Source organism: Anabas testudineus, chromosome 19 (assembly GCF_900324465.2).
Source record: "Anabas testudineus chromosome 19, fAnaTes1.2, whole genome shotgun sequence".
NCBI classification, from domain to species: domain Eukaryota; kingdom Metazoa; phylum Chordata; class Actinopteri; order Anabantiformes; family Anabantidae; genus Anabas; species Anabas testudineus.
The window spans coordinates 9,411,439-9,429,047 of NC_046628.1; the positions used below are offsets into that span (position 1 = coordinate 9,411,439).

The following is a 17,609-nucleotide window of genomic DNA, read 5'->3' on the forward strand; positions in this document are numbered from 1 at the left end:
TACACAAAATGAAGACGCTCTGCATAAAATTGCTGCCATTTTGTCATCTTCATACATTTAGTACTTCGCAGTTTGTTCAGATTACTGCTATCAGTCAGCGAGGCGTGGGTGACACTTGTGGAAGTGTCATTTCGAGGCAAACCAATTCACACAGAGGAGAGAAAGACGATAGGGGGGTGCATGTGTTGGCTGGATACGAGGAAGAAAGGAGGAGACACTGATAGTAGGACAGAGACTGGGCCCTGGCAGAATAGATGCAGTTTCCTCTGCCACACAGCAGGTCACTCCACATCAAACAGTGGGCAGCTCCGTTTACCGCTGCCAAATAGAGTGATGGGCAAGAGCACAAAAAAGCTCCCTGGCTGCATTAAGCACAGACACAAGATTATGGTTCAATTACAAGTCATCAAACCGTCTCCAGCTCCAGTCCTCAAGATTTGGCTCATACAGGATCATTTTAAAAAGCAAGTTTCAGCCTCCTTCCAGTGATTAGCGGAGCAGACGGACTAATGCTGCTTCTAATGATGAACAGCAGCCCTGCGGTGCACAAAGTGGAGCTCTTTGTTCTGATCATAGTGATTTTCTTACTTAACCACAATTTTAAAACACTAAGTTTGGACTAATAAAGACGCGAGAAAGAAGGAAAGCTGGCGCTGGAGGACACGTCTGGGGATCACTAGAGTCATTAGTAAACATGATGGGAACAATAAGTGCGCCAATTTAACAATGCTTGTGTTGGCAGAAGACGATTCAGAAAGCACCGAACTCACCAGAGTTTATGTTTCACTGTGGCGAACAAAGGTCCACCACATGGTGGCAGTAGAGGACAAGTCAGGGAATCAACAAAGTCAGTTGGGTTCAACTTCAGGGGACTTTGAATACGTTTCAAAATATCAATTCATCCAAATGTTGTTGAGATATGTGAGGAGGGTGATGGACTGACACCAACACGCCTTGTTTCCATCTGACCCGTTCATTGTTAGAATTACGCTTCTGAAAGCTGCATAAGCTAAATGTATTCCATAATATAATCTGATCTGTTGAAGCCTCATGTGTGTTGTTTCAACCCTCTGTCCACTTGACTCACGCTTGTAATTGCAAAACATGTTTGGCAGGATGGACAGATTCGAAATCCAAAGTTTGCACTCCATCAGCTGAGACAGGTCTTAGTGGAGCTTAGGTAAATCCCTCCATGTCTTGAGATTAAATTTGGGGCTTTTCCCAACTTCACTCAGGTACAGAACTTATTTGGTATTAGATCAAGGAGCAGCTCAGCCACCACAGGGCTAATGTTCCAGTCTACATCACCATCTATAAAGGAGGTTCTGTAACCTTTATTCACCAAGACGAGGTCAAGTGGTTAGCGCTTAATTCAGGCTAATCAAATTGTGGCGTCCTTGCATTCAGTAAGAGCAGAGTCCGGGCTGTGTGTTGTCTAAAGCCCCTGTGGGGGACTCGATGGTCAGGGCCAGCCTAAAAAGTTTTATCTCTGTTTCCAGCAGATGGATTGAACAGCACGAGGATGATAAACAGGCTGAAATGATGGATGAGAGAGTGAGGAAGATCTTTCAATCAATCTGTCATCCGCAGTTCCCCTATCACCTACGGGAACAGGACTGATGTCACGGTCGATACAGGCAGGCTTTTGTCATCGGGAGGGAGGCGTGTGTGTGTGTGTGTGTGTGTGAAGAGGCGGTTTATGCATGCACAGTACCTGCTTATGTCAGAGGGTGGCATAGGGTATGAATCTGTTTGTTTGTTTTCTCTCCGCGTGGTGGAAATTTGAATAGTTGAGGTGTGTGAGCGTGCTCGTGTGTGTGTGCGTGTGCGTTCGAACGTGTTGTGCTGTCGTGAAGTTAAGTAGGGAAACTGTCACCATCTGCTGCCTGGAAAATACCCGCTGACATTACACATCAGACAATATGAACGCTCACTTCGGCAGTTGGCTCTGCGAGCGCACTCCTAATCCAAAACATGTTGGCCTGTTTGATCTTATGTCGTTCATTTCAACTCCTTTGCAAGAAGATCAACACCTCTTGAGCTTCTATTATATAGATAAACAAACAAACACTTTTAATTTAGTTGAACAGTAAAGGACTTGATGCACTTTGACCCCCTGGCACACTGTCCCGGTTCACTACGACACTGTGATCAGACTCATTCAGGATCAGTCCGACGCTAAGTGGAACATAATGGCTCGGAGAAGCTCCTAACTGCCCGTTTCAGGAGACGAAACCAGATAAACTCAGAATAATGAGCTGATTTACAGACTCCTAAGATCCTGGTCTGAGAGGAAAAAAACACAGTCACATCATGTTGGTCAGTAGACCGTCCACATGTTTTATGGTGACAGCACATGTGTGTTAGTAATCCACTGCTAATAGCCAGATGTTGTTATGACATGATAATGGCCTACTGAGCTGAGCAGCCGGTGGAGCAGGGCCTGTAGTACTGATTCTAACAACCCGATAGCAACCATTAAATAATATTTAATCCATCAGTCCTCTAATGAATTGTAATCTTGACTTGACTTGACTTGATCTAATTGTGATCAGAATCCGCTTTGGCATTTCCCCGGGTTTAGGAGAGCTTCACTGCCTCCAATAAAGCTGCTCTCAGCTATGTCTGCCTTCACAATAGCCTTAAAATATTCAGATGTTTTCAGCTTTAAACCTCTTCTCGTTGTCTTGGGTTTATAAAACTGAAGTAAATGGCCACCAATCCATATCTTACATGCAGCAATACAGGAACTGACAAAATGAAACGGCACATCCCTTTAATACAAAAACAATTTCTCTCCAAGATAGAAAAAAACAAAGCAAAAACACACATCCGGCTTTTCCCAAAAATGAAAGTAGACCTAAATGGTTGGAGGTATTCCTGATGTGGACCATACCTCATACTGTAGATCAATACAGATTCTAAAGTGCACGTATTGTGCAGCTCAGAGATTTAATGCCGCTGCAGCTCGTAAGCAGTCTGGGAGAACTTGGCGCGTTCATCTCAGCAGCAGGAACCCGGCTCCAGAGCGCTGCTGGGAGCGACGCCAGAGAGCAACATTGATTAGCAACATTTTCACTTTTCTTCCAACTGATTCTTCTCCGTGCACACACATATAAACACACACACACACACGAGCGCGCGCGCAACCAGACAAAAACAACCCCAACATCCAAGGTTATTGCAGGTTTCTTTCAGCTCAATATTGGCTGCTGCACTCCGAGTGAACAATGAATTTTTCAAGGCCTTGTATTTCCCGCATAAAAACAAGAGCTCTGTTTTTTTTTTATTTTATTTTATAATTATTTCCTTTACAGGCTTTGTGAGATAAGAGAATCTGAAGGACTCACTTGTCTTTCAGCTTGAGATCATCCCTGCTGCTCCACCCAACATTTAATGTTAAAGTGAGAAAGAAGGACAGGTGTTTTTTTTTTTTCAGGTTGATTATTTTTCTTAACTTAAAAGCATTTTATTTATTAATTTTTACTATATTTATATTTTCTCATGTTTGGAAAACAGCTCAGACATTCACCAGGGAACAGACTGGCAAGTTTGGCAGTGGAATAATGCTGGAGTAGAAAATGTACATTTACCTTTTTCACCATTTTTACAAAGAACTAAAAAAAGCTGTTTGATTTTAAGCCTATCCACTTTCACTAGGAGTGATTCATATAAATATAACAAACGTTGCATGGAGCTGGTGAGCAAAGCTGATGCCACAGCTCTTTCCAGCTTTACTCTTAGATAAGTGGCCGCTGCTAATAGCTTCATATTTAGTGAAGTATGCAGTTTGTGCCACTTCTGCAGAATAGCCACAAGGCTGTTACTTGTTAATTGGGTTTCGCTTCATGAAATATTGCTTAAGCATGTGTTCGGTTTGAGTTTAGGAACTCTTCAGGCTCATGCACAGTGAGAAATTCGGGGTCTGATCAATGCCCCGGAGTGTTTTAGCTCCTGAAGCTGCCTGCCCAGCGCCATCATCTCACATTCACAGAGGTATTACTCAAGCTAATCTGCCTTGTATTAGCAGCCTCATTGTTTGCCTGCATGTCAGCCACATTGTGGGCGGCTGTGGCACCTGAGCCACAAGGCAGCGAGATGCAGGTGATTAATGCTCACCGGACAGAGCTGGTAATAAATAAACGAACCAGCCGCCCAGTTGTCCGTGGAAGCAGCGGGTGCCTCCTGCCATCTGTTGTGGAAACAAGTTCGGGTTCTGCATGTACTGTGTGTTGACATCAGCGTGATTTGAGGCTCTGTAGGGAAGTGACGTGGAGCGAGTTTGTGTTTCAGCGCCGTCCTGCCTGTCACACGTGTCTGTGTGTTTGGATGTCAGTGACCCTGGCGTGTCGTGCACAGATGCACTGCATCCCAGCCAAGCAGGTGGTGTTTAAAACAGCTATTGCAATGCATGAGCAACATAATGGATACTCATGAATGCTTCTGACGCAGTGTTTCGGGATATTTCCAAAGACTTCCAGCCACAAATTTGTGTTTTTTGTAAATGTTTGATTTTTTTCTTGTCATTTATTATCTACAGTTCAAAAGACAGATTAAACAGATTCACAGCTAAATGCATAAAAAACACCTGCAAAGACTGGACAGACAACACCACCTGGTGTTTAAATATGTAAATTACTGTCACTATTACATGTTTGTTACCTTGTGCAGTCGGAGCACTTCAATAAAGAGGCTTCCGGTTGTCCTCAGAAAACCTAGGACAACACTGTAACACATCTTTTTCATCACTTACTACACAGCAGCACAATCAGTGTAATGATTATCTGCAGATTTTAAGGACACTAAGATCAGTTGTTTGCATATTACATTTTCTGGGGACGTTCAATTATTTTAATTTAATTACTTTTAGCCCAACTAATTCTAAAAGGATTTTCATTCATTATTCTTGTCAGACGCTTAAATCCGACACAGATATATAAAAAAAAAACAACAAGTTTTTCCACAGACAGTGATTAAGACAAACACCCGATCTTATGTTGTGAGTGTTTGAACCATTCTCAATGCGATTGGTTCCACCTGCCATGAAGAGATTTACAAGAAGAGACGATGAGCCATGTTCTGGTTTTTTATTCCACTGAGAGAGTGAAATAAAAAAATCAATTAAAAAAAAAACACGAGCTCTGTGTGTGTGTGTCTGTGCGCCAAGAAGATCCGAACCAAACATTAAGATGATTCCTTTTTTATTCAAAGGGGAATAATATCTCATTTCCCTAGACCACCAATGCTCACTTTTACATGCCAACAAGTAAAAGTTGGCCTGGTTTACATACTGTATGTTATGTACCATTAAAATTCATATTGCAACACATTAATACGTGTTTGTGAAGGAAAACGTGTAGAGAACTTGCAGAGAACTTCCTAATTCATCACAGTCATATGAACAGTATGTTTTATACATAACATACAAGGAGCACGAAAAGTTAGTTCACACAGCTTCTGTCTTACATACACACACTTAATACTTGTTAGTTGCACATACAGTACAAACACACACACGCACACACACACACGCACACACACACACACACACACACACACACACACACACACACACACACACACACACACACACACACACACACACACACACACACACACACACAGATTTGGTCCCAAACAACCAGTTTATCTGGGGGCTTTACTGGTACAAAGGCAGTTATTTGTAATAGTCGGTATCAAATTTAAAATAAAAAAAGATGTCAGACGTGTAGAATACAATCTTGGCTTGAGATCACCGCGCTTCTTGAAAGTGGATGCTAATTACAGGGATTGTTCTCTGAACTTAGATTTGTTTTTGCTTTTCTTCTTCTCTTTGTCAGCCTCAAAGCGCAGACACCTTTTCTGAACAATTGAATCCCATTACACAGAGCTGGCTTTCCTCACGACACATACAAAAACAATGGATAACTCAGTCAGTGTTAAACCACAGGCAAACACATTCTCACACAAAAACAAATCCACATGTCTAGAGAGAACACTAAACACTCATTTATAGTATATTACATATTTATAACGTGAGCGTAACATGATTAACAATTGCACATAATTGTTGGCTAAAATATTTAAATGATACAAGAAAATAGTACAATTGGCATTGTTATTAAAAATAGATCCATATTTTAACGAAACTGCACATTGGCTATTTTTTTTATCCTTTACAAAACGGGGACATGTTTTCTTGGAATAAAAAAATGTAAGAAAAGAAGATTAAAAACAAAAACAAGAGAGTGTACGTGTACGGGAACATTAGTCTTAAAACAAACCCTTGCTTTTCTTCAGATTCTTTTGCTTCCAGTTTGGCAGGGCACTGAATTCAACGCGACTCATCTCGAGAAGTGTCTGCAAAACACCAAGGTAAGACGACAAATGTTTATGGGCAAAGTATGGTAATAACAAATTGTGTTTATCCTTCAGGAGCTTATACTAGAGCAAACTGCTTCAGCTGTCTTAGGTTAGTAAGGTGCCTTCTACAGATCAAGGTCACTTCTAAGTATTCCAGTATTCAGAACTGAGGTCACTTGCCAGAAAAAAACTGCACCTTATCCAAAGTGCATACTGACTATCTTTGTGGATTTTCAATATGCATTTCAATACATTTCAGTCTGTCTGGAGCCCTCGGTGTAGCTTAAAAAGAGTCTGATGGTGCGAATAGGCACTGATGTACTTTGACCTTGAGCTTCAGCTCTTATGTCTTTGGAGGTTGGCTTTCAACTCTTGGCTCTTTGTCCACCGTCCACACAATCCTTCTATTCAATCTGAGGTCCATTTTCCTCGTACAGCCTTGTCCAGGAAGATTGGCCACAGTCTCATGGGCCTCAAACTTGTTTTGCAACTTTGGACATCAAGCTGCTCAGACACGGTTTTATAGCCTTTAGACTAGCCTTTTAATATGCTAGTCTCTAACTGTCTTTTTGATCTGTTCAGACAATTCTCAGAGTGAACGCACTTTTCTCTTTACATACTGACTGAAATATCACTATCACCCAATTATTTTTGATCTTTTCTAGGGGTAACATCATTTTTGAGCATGTTACTTTGAATACTATAATATTCTCTCTATTATATTCTTCACAGGTTAATAGTGGTGTCTTCTTGCCGATTTTGTCCAACAGTGTCCTACCTTGAAGTCCTGGTCACACAGGTAGTCCTCCAGGCGTTGAGGGTCCACTCCCTCTGGCGGTGGCTTCCTCGTCAGCTCCTCAATGGAGTACTGCTGCTTACTGAGCTTAGACAGAGCCTCCTTTACCAGGATTACCTTGTTCTTTGAGCTCTCCATCTGCATACGCACATACATGGAAAACAATGAAGCAGTTTCCATTTGTCTTAATGTCCAAGCTAGAATTATACATGTTACATAACAGATTTAAATAGAGAATAGATAAAGTGATTTTTCCTGTAAGGAAGGATAACTGTACTCCTGAATTTGCTAAAGATGAAATAAACATTTCAATCCCAGACCGTGATTGTATTTCTCTCAGGGCTCAGTTGCACTGTTGTCTGTAGTATTTCTCTTCTATATTTGTTCTCTCTTTACTTTCTTAAATCTAAATGATGTTATGCTGAATGCCAGCAGACAGATCTGCAGGGATCCCACTGTCAGCCGCATAGCTGGCAGCAGCACTTCCCAGTCTAAGCCAAAAGCACGCTTGTGGAGTAAAAATGGCATTAGAGAGAAAAAAGACAGATGTCCTACCTTCGAAGAAATAGTGCTGTCCTTCTCCCAGTATGGGAAGATGTTGGTGAAGGTAAGTGGCTCACAGCCTGCTAGGATGAGATAGGCCAGAGGGGGGCGCCGAGGACTTTTCTCTGAAATCAAATCATAACACATCATTGAGTCAACAAGGAAAAATTAAATGCCCTAGTTCTGATGTTTTTAAGTCCATGTGCAAATTAAAATATTTACAGTATGACAAGAGTAAAGTGCTAAAACTGTAGCAACAGTTCAACATACAGTTTTATTTTGTTACTGCCTCATGACTGTAGATTGAGAAATCAACACAAACACAGTGAACACAGGACTACACAACTCATTTTCAAACTTTGGAAAAGTAATCCAGGAGGGCACGTCTTATTAGATAAAAATCTTCAGTAACTCATCAGTTATTTAGCCAAAATGCTTGTATGTGACCTCTGACCTTTGCAGTACTGCAACACTGTCTCCATGGCACACTTTCTCTCATTGTCCCAGCGCATCTTTGCAGAGCCGGTGCACTGGGTGTCTTCAGGCTGCCAGCCCTGCCACAGGTACACCTCCATACGGTTATCCAGCAGAAACAGGGCTGGAGAAGCATTAGCGTGAGAATTAGCTAAGACAGTCAAGCACTTACTGCATGCTCTGTAGCATAAAGAGGTAATATAGTCCAGGTAATGGCTGGTAAAGGCCAGCTAATGGTGTCCTAATGGCCAATAGTGAAGTCTGTGAAAGAGTGTTTTATACTTTTGTTTAGCTTTCATAAGTCCAAAGTTCAAACAAGAATCTTAACAGTTCCGCTTTTGTATTGTGCTTCTTTGTGTGTCCTAGATGAGAAACCTATCAAGACTAAATTCACTATGTGTGCAAACAAACTATGCATGTAAAATGTCTCTGATTAAGGATGAATCTGAAAAACAGAACAACCACTGTATTTTACAAGATGAATCTCTGAAGTGAACAAATTATTTTGATGAATAACTAACTCAGGGGGCAAAGCTACAAAATAAAAGTTGGATTTATAGCCCAGTGACTGAGATCTGACATAAGATAGAGATGTTGTTTTCAGTAAATAAATGTTGCTGTAGATAAATTACATTTCGTATATCTGCTTTGTCAAACAAGAACCAGACACTATACAGATATATTACTAATCCAGTAATGACTCTGACCTATGATATCATCAGAAATGTTTCTACATTGATCTGTGATCTAGAAAAATGGGGGCAGTTTAGTTTCAGACATAGAAAACGGGCCAACGATAAAACAAACAGCTTTGTTATTGCTGTGTGGTACCTGGCTGTTGTGTGTTGTAGAGATTCTCCTGCAGGAACGGCATTGCCATAACTCCTTCTGTCACCCTGGCGGGATACAGCTGCTCCTCCCCTTCAAACACCCCAGAGCTGGCACTCAGCCGGAACAGCCGAGGTGTGTAGTTGTACTTCCCTGGATCTGCAGACAACACACACACACACACACACACACACACACACACACACACACACACACACACACATCTCACCACCATCAGCTAACACACTAAACAGAAACAAGCATTAATTAACTTTCTCGCTAAGTGGTTTTCTGTAGCAGGTGAGGACGCACCTTGCAGCATACAGTCATAGGCTTTAGTGTCCTGTTGGCCCAGACCCTTCATAAACTCTGAGGGTTCAGCTCCTTCTTCTACCTCCTCAACTTTCACACTGCTGGTGCTAGTCAGACCTAACTCTGAGGGACATCTTAAAAAAAACAAACACAGAAAATTGTTAGTCTGGCACAGACATATGTCCATCATTGACAGCCTCCATCGGCACGACTTACCTCTGGGTTAGCTTGTCCACGGTTCTTTTAGCCACCTGCCTGGCGTTGGCGTGTGCTTTACAGCCATGCCACAAGTAGAGCTTGCCTTTTGCAGCGTTAAGAAGCACAAGGCTGACACGTGAACGCAGACTGGAATGCTGGCAGGCCACCTCCACAAGCAAGGCCTCTACCTCTGTTTCACCGCGGGCACAAAACAACCTCCAACCACCTGATGTCAGACATTATACAGGAAATTTGAAAAATTCAGCAGGAATACAAAAAAAAAAAAAAAATAAAAACATGGAAAAACAGAAGGTGTTTTCTAACCTGTGTTTCTGGCACAATCCTCTCTACTGCCCTTGTGAATGATCAAGCCACCCTGGAAGAGCTGGAGAAAACATGGGGGCTCTTTTCCCTGACTCACCAATACCTACAGAGAAAATCAAACAGATAAAACATACATTAATATGTTATTATGTGTTTAGACAGAATGAATAAATTCATGTATGGGTGAATCAAGTGTTTGTTTAGCTAAGGAGGAAACTTAGCTAATGTTTCCAACGTAATGCAGCAAAACAGGAAGTATGCCCCTCAGAAAACTAAATGTTATGGATTATATGCTACTGTGATGAGCTGATGCTCACTTGTGACCCTCTGTGGCTGCCGAGCTCCACTGTCATGAGAGCCGAGGTTCCTTTCTCACTGATGCTGGAGTGACGGCCCTGCCAGAAAAAACAGGCAGTCCTCTCTCTACCAGGAGCACCGGCACTCAGCTCCCCGGGTTTCTGTCGCTTCCCCACTGAGAGAAAAGAACAGAAACACACTAAACCCACTTCTGGACTTCTGTAACCCTAGAACAAAAACTAAATACAGTGATCTTTCAATCCTTTGAGTTAATTTAGCATTCCTCCACACTTTTTCAGTTATGTGATGGCTGCCACTCATACATTTGTTTACCTAATAGACATATTAAGGAAGCAAATTCAGACACAAATGCCTCTTGCCAGGTTTCGCAATATTTTCAAAGCATCCAAACTTCCCGCTTTCACAGTTCTACTGTTGAATTCTTCAGGCTACTTCTGTGGAAAACGCATGACTCACCCAGTGTGGTGATAGAGTACTTCCAACGGATGATGTAGGCGTCACCCTCATGTAATTGGCCCAGGCTCTCTTGAGGCAACTCCTCTTCACTGTGCTCTTTGATGTGCCAGGCATCCACAGCTACCGTAGATAACTCTGCCTGCCTACCATCCTCTGTTCTCACTAGGCCATACCCTCGCTGGACATCCACCCCCTCCAGAACAGTCTTTACAGGCTCAGGTTCATTGTCCAACAAGGTTTTGGCATCAAATGGCTGCAGGTCAGAGTCAAGGGGGGAACGTACAGTGGCGCAGACTGGACTCTGAAAACACACGTTTTAAATTTGTTACTTCGCCCAGTATATTCATTAGTTGAAATGCTATAAAGGAACTGTTTATTCTTAATTCACTTAAGAGAGACAACTATAGGAGAACAGATAAGAAAACAGGAACTAACTAACTAACTAATTTAGCTGTCACAGATTCCTAGATTGCACAAAGGCAGAATCGCCACTAATCATATCTTGAAAATGCAAACATGCCACTATAAGTTAAATTTAGTCTACCTTGATTTCCTCAGCTTGAGCTGCTTCCTCTTTCTTTCTCTCAGCCCAGTCCAGGAACTTCTCTCTGAACAGGGATGTCTCATTGTGCTCTGACAAACGACCGAACATAGCCCAGCTTGGACGACCCTCCCCCTTCCTGCATATCACACACAATCATACACACTTAACTTATCACAAAAAAAATTAATAAATAAAATCTTCTCAGTGCAGCTGTACTGGTGAGATTAAACCACTAGGGGCTACAATAACACAACCAACAATCTAAGAATTGCTCATGTTGCTCATTCATGTCCACCTTCTGATCTATATAATATAAAACTGAATTCATTAAGTTCAAGCAGGCGACCATAATGACTAAATGTGCATCAGTGGTTTTCCTTTACCAGTCAGTTTACTGCTATGATAGTGCTGGGGATTATTATGTGATACTCACTGAGGCACATCCTTATTCGTGCAGGAGGCATCTAAAGGGTTAACCCTGCAGTTGCTGTAGTCGTAACTGCCGCTGAAGAGCTGTTTTCCGAGTTTGACTGCTACTTTTCTGTCACTCAAGGGTACATCTTTTCCATGCCACACATAAACTTCACTGCCAAAGTCAAACACTAAGACCTGGTGTGAGGAAAAAGAACATGGAGAAAGTTTAGGGTGTTATTTTCAGACTTAGTCATATTTTCTATTTCATGTTAGCACACTTTCCCACACAGTTGCCAGGTCATTAGTAGGTAGTGGTACTACCTCTTTAGAGTCCAGCAAGGAAACACTTGGGATGGAGGCCCAGGCATCTTCATGCGGTACCAGCTTGTCTCCCTGGAGTCTGTACACCCCATTAGAGTCTTGCACCCCACTCTCATACAGCTCATCCTCCTCCGGCTCCCCTGCCCCTGTAAAACACACACACACACGCATATAAAAAAGCAGCGTAAGAAAATGTGCAGCATGTCAGCTAGCTGAGGTTTTATAAATAATCCTTCAAATGATAAACCAAGCTTCAAGCCTCTGAGTTAGAAAGTATTCATACAGCTGAGGAGAGCGTGTGCATGTACCTCTGTATTTAGACTTTCCTCCCAGCAGGCTCCAGAACTCTTTGGCCCATTTGCTCTCAGTGTTGATTCCTTCCTCCAGTACCGTCACCTGGGGGGCCTTACAGCCAAGGTCCCTCTTGGCCTGAACAAAGGAGGCCATCTCCGATGCCTGGTCAGGGAAAGTACATTGTATTTCATTATATTAGTTAAAACGTCAGTTTCAGGCTCTAAACATTTTTTTCTTTCTTGCAGCATTCAAGCATGACTCTTTTTATTCTATGACTCTTTTTATTCTATGTGTTAGGTTTACTAACCTTAGCTTTCTCAATGACGTTAGCAAACTCTCCGGTCCACATGAAGCAGTGTTTTGGTGTTATCAGAAGAAAGCAGTCGCCACTGTTTAGCGAGCAGGCTGTGGGCTCCACCAAGCGCACCTGGACATGCCTTCGACCTACAGACAACCCCAACAGCATTAATCTAAAACATTAATCAATCATACAGATCTGTAATCATTATTGTGGCTCATTAACTTAATATCTTAAAAACTACCACTATCAGTTAAAGGTGATAAATGATCATACACGTCTCTGACCTTTTATGCGAATAAGCATGAGCTTGCTGAAAGGCAGGGCACTGTTGTTGGTCACAACATCAGTAGACTTTACACTGCGCAGGCTGACCTTGCGGAAATTTTCTTTGCTGGCGAGGCCTGCCAAGGCCACATCGGCCAGGTTGGAGTGTTTTGCCACTGGGTGGTGAAGAAAACAAGAATAGTGCAACAAATTCCAATTAATCCAGGCTGAACTAATGTGCTTTTAATGATCTGCCAACAACAAGTACAGACCACGATCAAAGCTTTAGACTAGATTACAAAGGACGTTTTTTTATCTTCTTAGTTTTTGTTTCTTGTTTCATGTGTGAAGTACTATGTAGCACATACTGTTTATGGCTGTGGTACTCACTTCCTCTTGTGTGAACTGCAAAGAGGTCATAGACTGGTGTGTGAATAGTAGCTATAGAGAAGAACTGAATATGCAAGCACTAGACCGAGGTGAAAATACACTATATTAAGTTGCATGGCAAATACAGCTACTTTAACCTTCACATCAGTTTCTACGATAAAGGTAAAGTTTTGTTTTCATACAGTGTTTATAATGAATACACTTGAGAACTAGGAGAAATGCAATTTTCCTACCAAAACTCTGCTGGAGTAGGTTGATCTTTTTGGCTTCTTATACAACTGCTGACAAGATTAGTGTCACTGTGACAGCACTGCAACAGTGTGACATGATGCTTTCTAACAATATAAACTAAATGTGATACTGACTACTAAAGTGATTTCTATAAACCTAAACACAACCTAACCAAACCTAAACAAACAGCAAAGAGCAACTTGTGTCAGTAAAATATGGGCGTAGTTTCCCAACAAGCTTAAGGAAGCAATCTGTGTATATACATATTTACAGTAACCAGGAGTTGTTCTGCTGGTGACTTTGTGTGTTTCCCATCTCTATGCGTCAGCCCTGTAATAGGACTGGGGATCTGTCCTGCGTATACTCATCCTCTCATCCAGTGTCAGCTGCCCATTCAACAGCACAGGCGGTATATTTAAAAGGGTTACTTGGGTGTGGTTTCTGTATGATTGGATGGGTGATTAAAATTGAGCTTGTTTGGAATTCCACTAAAATACTGACTCTCAACTCAATGAGTTTACTCTTGTGGAAGCTTGTCAGGAATACTACAAGACTCCCATCTTCTAATGATGTTTTGTGTATTCATTACATATCCTTTAAAGCTGTTGGACCGAATGTCAACGAATACCTGGGGAAAGAACCTTATCTACGTCATGATAAGGTTTAAGACTTCTTACTTCTCTCCACTTGGATCCTCTTGGTCTCCACTGTTGCTATGTTAAGTCTTTGTTCTGTGTAGACTTGCCGAATGTCATTGCGGGCAGCCAGAGCCCGCAGGGGGTTCCTAGAGCCCTGATTCCTCCGGGCTGGCCGCACTGCTCGCTTGTGTTCTTCTACAGCTGAGGTGAGCCTAAAAACATAAACAAAACAGTAATAATTTCCAATTCGATCAGCATAAAAACTGAAAATGAGAGGCCATTTTAGTGAGAGACCATACTTCAAATGGTTAAAACTATTTTAAAGACATGGAGTATACCTAAGATTAGGCATAAAATGGCTTTTTATAAACTAACTTTGGTGTATCTGCCTGGATCTGGCTGAGGTCCTCCTCAGTCACAACCACACTGTCTTGGAGTGTCGAGTGTGACGCAGATTTAAAGAAGTTGCCAAATGTCTCCTGATCGTCCAGGGTCATCACTTCTTTCTCCGTCTCTGCTGTCACCTCAATGGTGGACGTCTTGCTTTTGCTAATGCCTGACCCGCCCAGCATGTTAGGAAACAAGAAGGATGGAAAAGAAAATGTTACAATGAACTTGCTAATGATGCTTTTTTTTTTTTGCAATTTTGACAAGGACCACAGGAAGGTGATCCAGATATAAACTAAATGTACTAAATTTGAATACATCATAACTGTCATTTCTTTGGTGGTTCATCTATAAAACGTGATTTTCTTTTTAACATAACATAAAAACTTAAACAGATATGTGTAGGGTACAGTGCAGTGCATGCACAGTAGATCATAAACATCCTCATGAGTACCTAATTATCTCCTGTAAAACACATGCAGGGATTTTACCTTTATTGTGAAGCTTGTCAAGGAAAGACTCGAGCTTGTCAAGTCGTTTATCTCCTTCCACTTTGACATCAGTTCTACTGGAGATTTCTGAAAAACAAACACAGACCTGCTTTTTAAATCTAATATTAATATGTTGTTAACACTGAGGTTACTAACATTATCTACAAGATTTAAATTAAATATGTGTCACAAGTATTAATATACTTTAAATAGTGAATACCTTCCAGTGGTTTCACAGGTGTGGCATTAGACTTCTTGAGGAAGCTAAGAGGTGACTCTTCCTTTCCTGTATCTGACACAAGACCTGGTGAAACACAAACTTGTTTTTTATTTTTACAAATATTTAACTGTTGCCACAATGAACATGAATGACTTCTGTTATTTTACCTCTCTTGGCCATGCGTCCAGCCACAGTGAACTGGCTGGAGTCATTGGCTGCTCCTTTGCCTTTGTTCTTCCACTGCTCCTCCTTCTCTTTAAGGATCTTCATCCTCTCTGTCAGTGACATCTTGGGTTCCACATCTACATTGGACTTCTGTTGGAAATGAAATATAACATAAACCTTAATACTATTTTCAATGCAAGTCTGTCACTCTACTATGCATTTATTTCACACAGGAACAGTTACTATGACACGTGAAACTACTGAGCATGAGGATAGGGGAGAACACTCGTGATTAAAATTAATCGTACGGCTTTATGAGTATTCTGAAGGAGTGCGGCTTCTTCCAAAAAACAACAACCTCAACAAAAGTTTTAACTGTTAATCAAACTTTGTTTTTGAAAGAAGAAACAAGAAAAATGTTGAGTCTCCATAAGAAAAAACCAAACTACCATAACATTCCCCACCACTCAGCAGCACTTTCTATAGGTGATTTACTCCTGCTGCCATTTCTGCACCTGAACTCCACCATTAAAAATGAGTTAGTAGAGGTTTACTGGGCCCATTGGTCCCATTGGGCCCCATGAGCTGTGCTACAATAATTAATGATATGCCACTCCTAAATATTTGAAGCATTTTATGGCTCTGCCTGGGTTTTGTTGGCTGCCACCTTTTTTTTCATTGCTAATAATGCCCAATTCACTCGGTGTAATGTACCATGAGTGGTGATTTCCTTCCTACAGGGGGGTACACACAGCTTAGGTTGGCAAAATCAAACCAACCCTCACACTGTGACTACACTGGAGAAACAGAGAAAAAAATACAAGCAAAAAAAACAACCACTGTACAATGCACAAGACAATTGTTAAACAGCTGCTAACCAAACAAAGAGAAGCAGAAAGGGCATCACAAACTCTAAACGATCTAATCTTATATGTATTTGTGCATTTACTGTCAATTTATCTTAATTTATATATAAGACAACACCAGTACAGCTGGTACTTCATGAAATGTAAATAAATAACAATACTAGGCTTCCCATTATTAAATAGTTTGTTACAGCCATAAAGGAATTTTCTCTGCGGTGAACCATGGCCTGTGTGATCTGCTGACGGTCATGTTGTAACTCAGACTTAAACATTCACAGATGTCAGCAGCTTTAAAGAGAAAAAGATGTTTGGCTAAAGTGGTAAACTGCAGCCAGATTGATGTCAGAGTGGCATCAGAACAGGAAGAGATTACTTTAAAAACAAGTCTGCTAAATATGACATTAAATTGATGTTGATTCAAAAATAAAGGGTTATCATTTGCTACACCTTGGAAGAACTGTACTTTAAATTACAGATTCATGATTGTTTATCCCTACAACAGCAGAAACAACCAAATTACACAGTTGTATAGTAATTTTGAGGTTTTCTGAAATTACAGTCTTTCTGGTATTAGTGTATGAACAGTTTAAACACGCTGAAATGTAAATTTTATATAAATGACAGTGTAAATAGAGCTATAAGATATACTGGCAATCTGTACTCCACCTCTTGCCCAATGGGTATTGCTATAACCCTTACAAATAATCTATAATGCAGGTTTTGAACAAACTATGCTATAGGCCTGCAGGTAATTATTAGATTTATTTACTGAATAATCTGCCTTTAGAGGGCTGTCTTTAAATTGCTTGTATAAACGTTTACTGTTATATGAATTTTATCATATCATATGAGAAAAGAATTCAATCTTCACATTGTAGAAGCTGGAACTGGTTTGGAAATAAGTCAATCAAGAAAACAGTTACTCATAACTTTTTTTTTTTTTTACATCCAAATAATCTATAATTTTATTTCACTAATCTTTTTAGATTTTCTGTTTTATTTTAAAAGCTAACAAGCTGATTACCTGATACAATGCTGATATGCTAGAGGTTATTACACCATTCATAAAAATAAAAAATACAGCACTCTACTGAATAAAGAAATAAAATTCCTTGAACAGTCCTCTGCTGAGACACAGCAAACCATCACCTCCTTACTCTCTGCCTCTGACTCACTACAGACCACGGTAAAGGGACAACAGATTTTTCTTGGTACACTAATGTCAAACATGTTGCATGATGTGGTCAAATATTAGCTTGACATGAGACAAAAGTTCAAAAGAGTGCATTTAATCACATTGGCATGCACACAGAGACAGCATGCTGGAGCTGGAACATCAAAGTGAACTCTTGCTGATTTCATTACAGAGTATGTGATACATATTTGACATATGGAGTTGTTTCTGCATATACATGTCTTGAATGTAGAATGACTGAGGATGTGGAGTTTTTAGGCTTTTGTTTCAGTAACA

General features: G+C 40.9%; 1 protein-coding gene across 1 annotated transcript in view; it reads right to left on the minus strand.

The window, feature by feature from the left end:
- Positions 1 to 5,184: 5,184 nt before the first annotated feature.
- The window catches only part of LOC113156214 (supervillin-like), a 39,598-nt gene continuing 27,173 nt past the window's right edge, over positions 5,185 to 17,609 (minus strand). Inside the window, exons 9-29 of the mRNA XM_026351177.1 lie at positions 15,275 to 15,422; positions 15,108 to 15,191; positions 14,888 to 14,974; positions 14,385 to 14,565; positions 14,049 to 14,221; positions 12,771 to 12,926; positions 12,493 to 12,629; positions 12,200 to 12,347; positions 11,892 to 12,037; positions 11,590 to 11,765; positions 11,157 to 11,292; positions 10,613 to 10,913; positions 10,156 to 10,310; positions 9,839 to 9,941; positions 9,533 to 9,740; positions 9,317 to 9,450; positions 9,008 to 9,163; positions 8,157 to 8,300; positions 7,715 to 7,827; positions 7,142 to 7,297; positions 5,185 to 6,360 (exon numbers count right to left, since the gene is read on the minus strand). Coding sequence (XP_026206962.1) covers positions 6,274 to 6,360; positions 7,142 to 7,297; positions 7,715 to 7,827; positions 8,157 to 8,300; positions 9,008 to 9,163; positions 9,317 to 9,450; positions 9,533 to 9,740; positions 9,839 to 9,941; positions 10,156 to 10,310; positions 10,613 to 10,913; positions 11,157 to 11,292; positions 11,590 to 11,765; positions 11,892 to 12,037; positions 12,200 to 12,347; positions 12,493 to 12,629; positions 12,771 to 12,926; positions 14,049 to 14,221; positions 14,385 to 14,565; positions 14,888 to 14,974; positions 15,108 to 15,191; positions 15,275 to 15,422 — 3,129 coding nt within the window. The 3' untranslated portion in view covers positions 5,185 to 6,273. The remainder of the gene's footprint in view (positions 6,361 to 7,141; positions 7,298 to 7,714; positions 7,828 to 8,156; positions 8,301 to 9,007; positions 9,164 to 9,316; positions 9,451 to 9,532; positions 9,741 to 9,838; positions 9,942 to 10,155; positions 10,311 to 10,612; positions 10,914 to 11,156; positions 11,293 to 11,589; positions 11,766 to 11,891; positions 12,038 to 12,199; positions 12,348 to 12,492; positions 12,630 to 12,770; positions 12,927 to 14,048; positions 14,222 to 14,384; positions 14,566 to 14,887; positions 14,975 to 15,107; positions 15,192 to 15,274; positions 15,423 to 17,609) is intronic.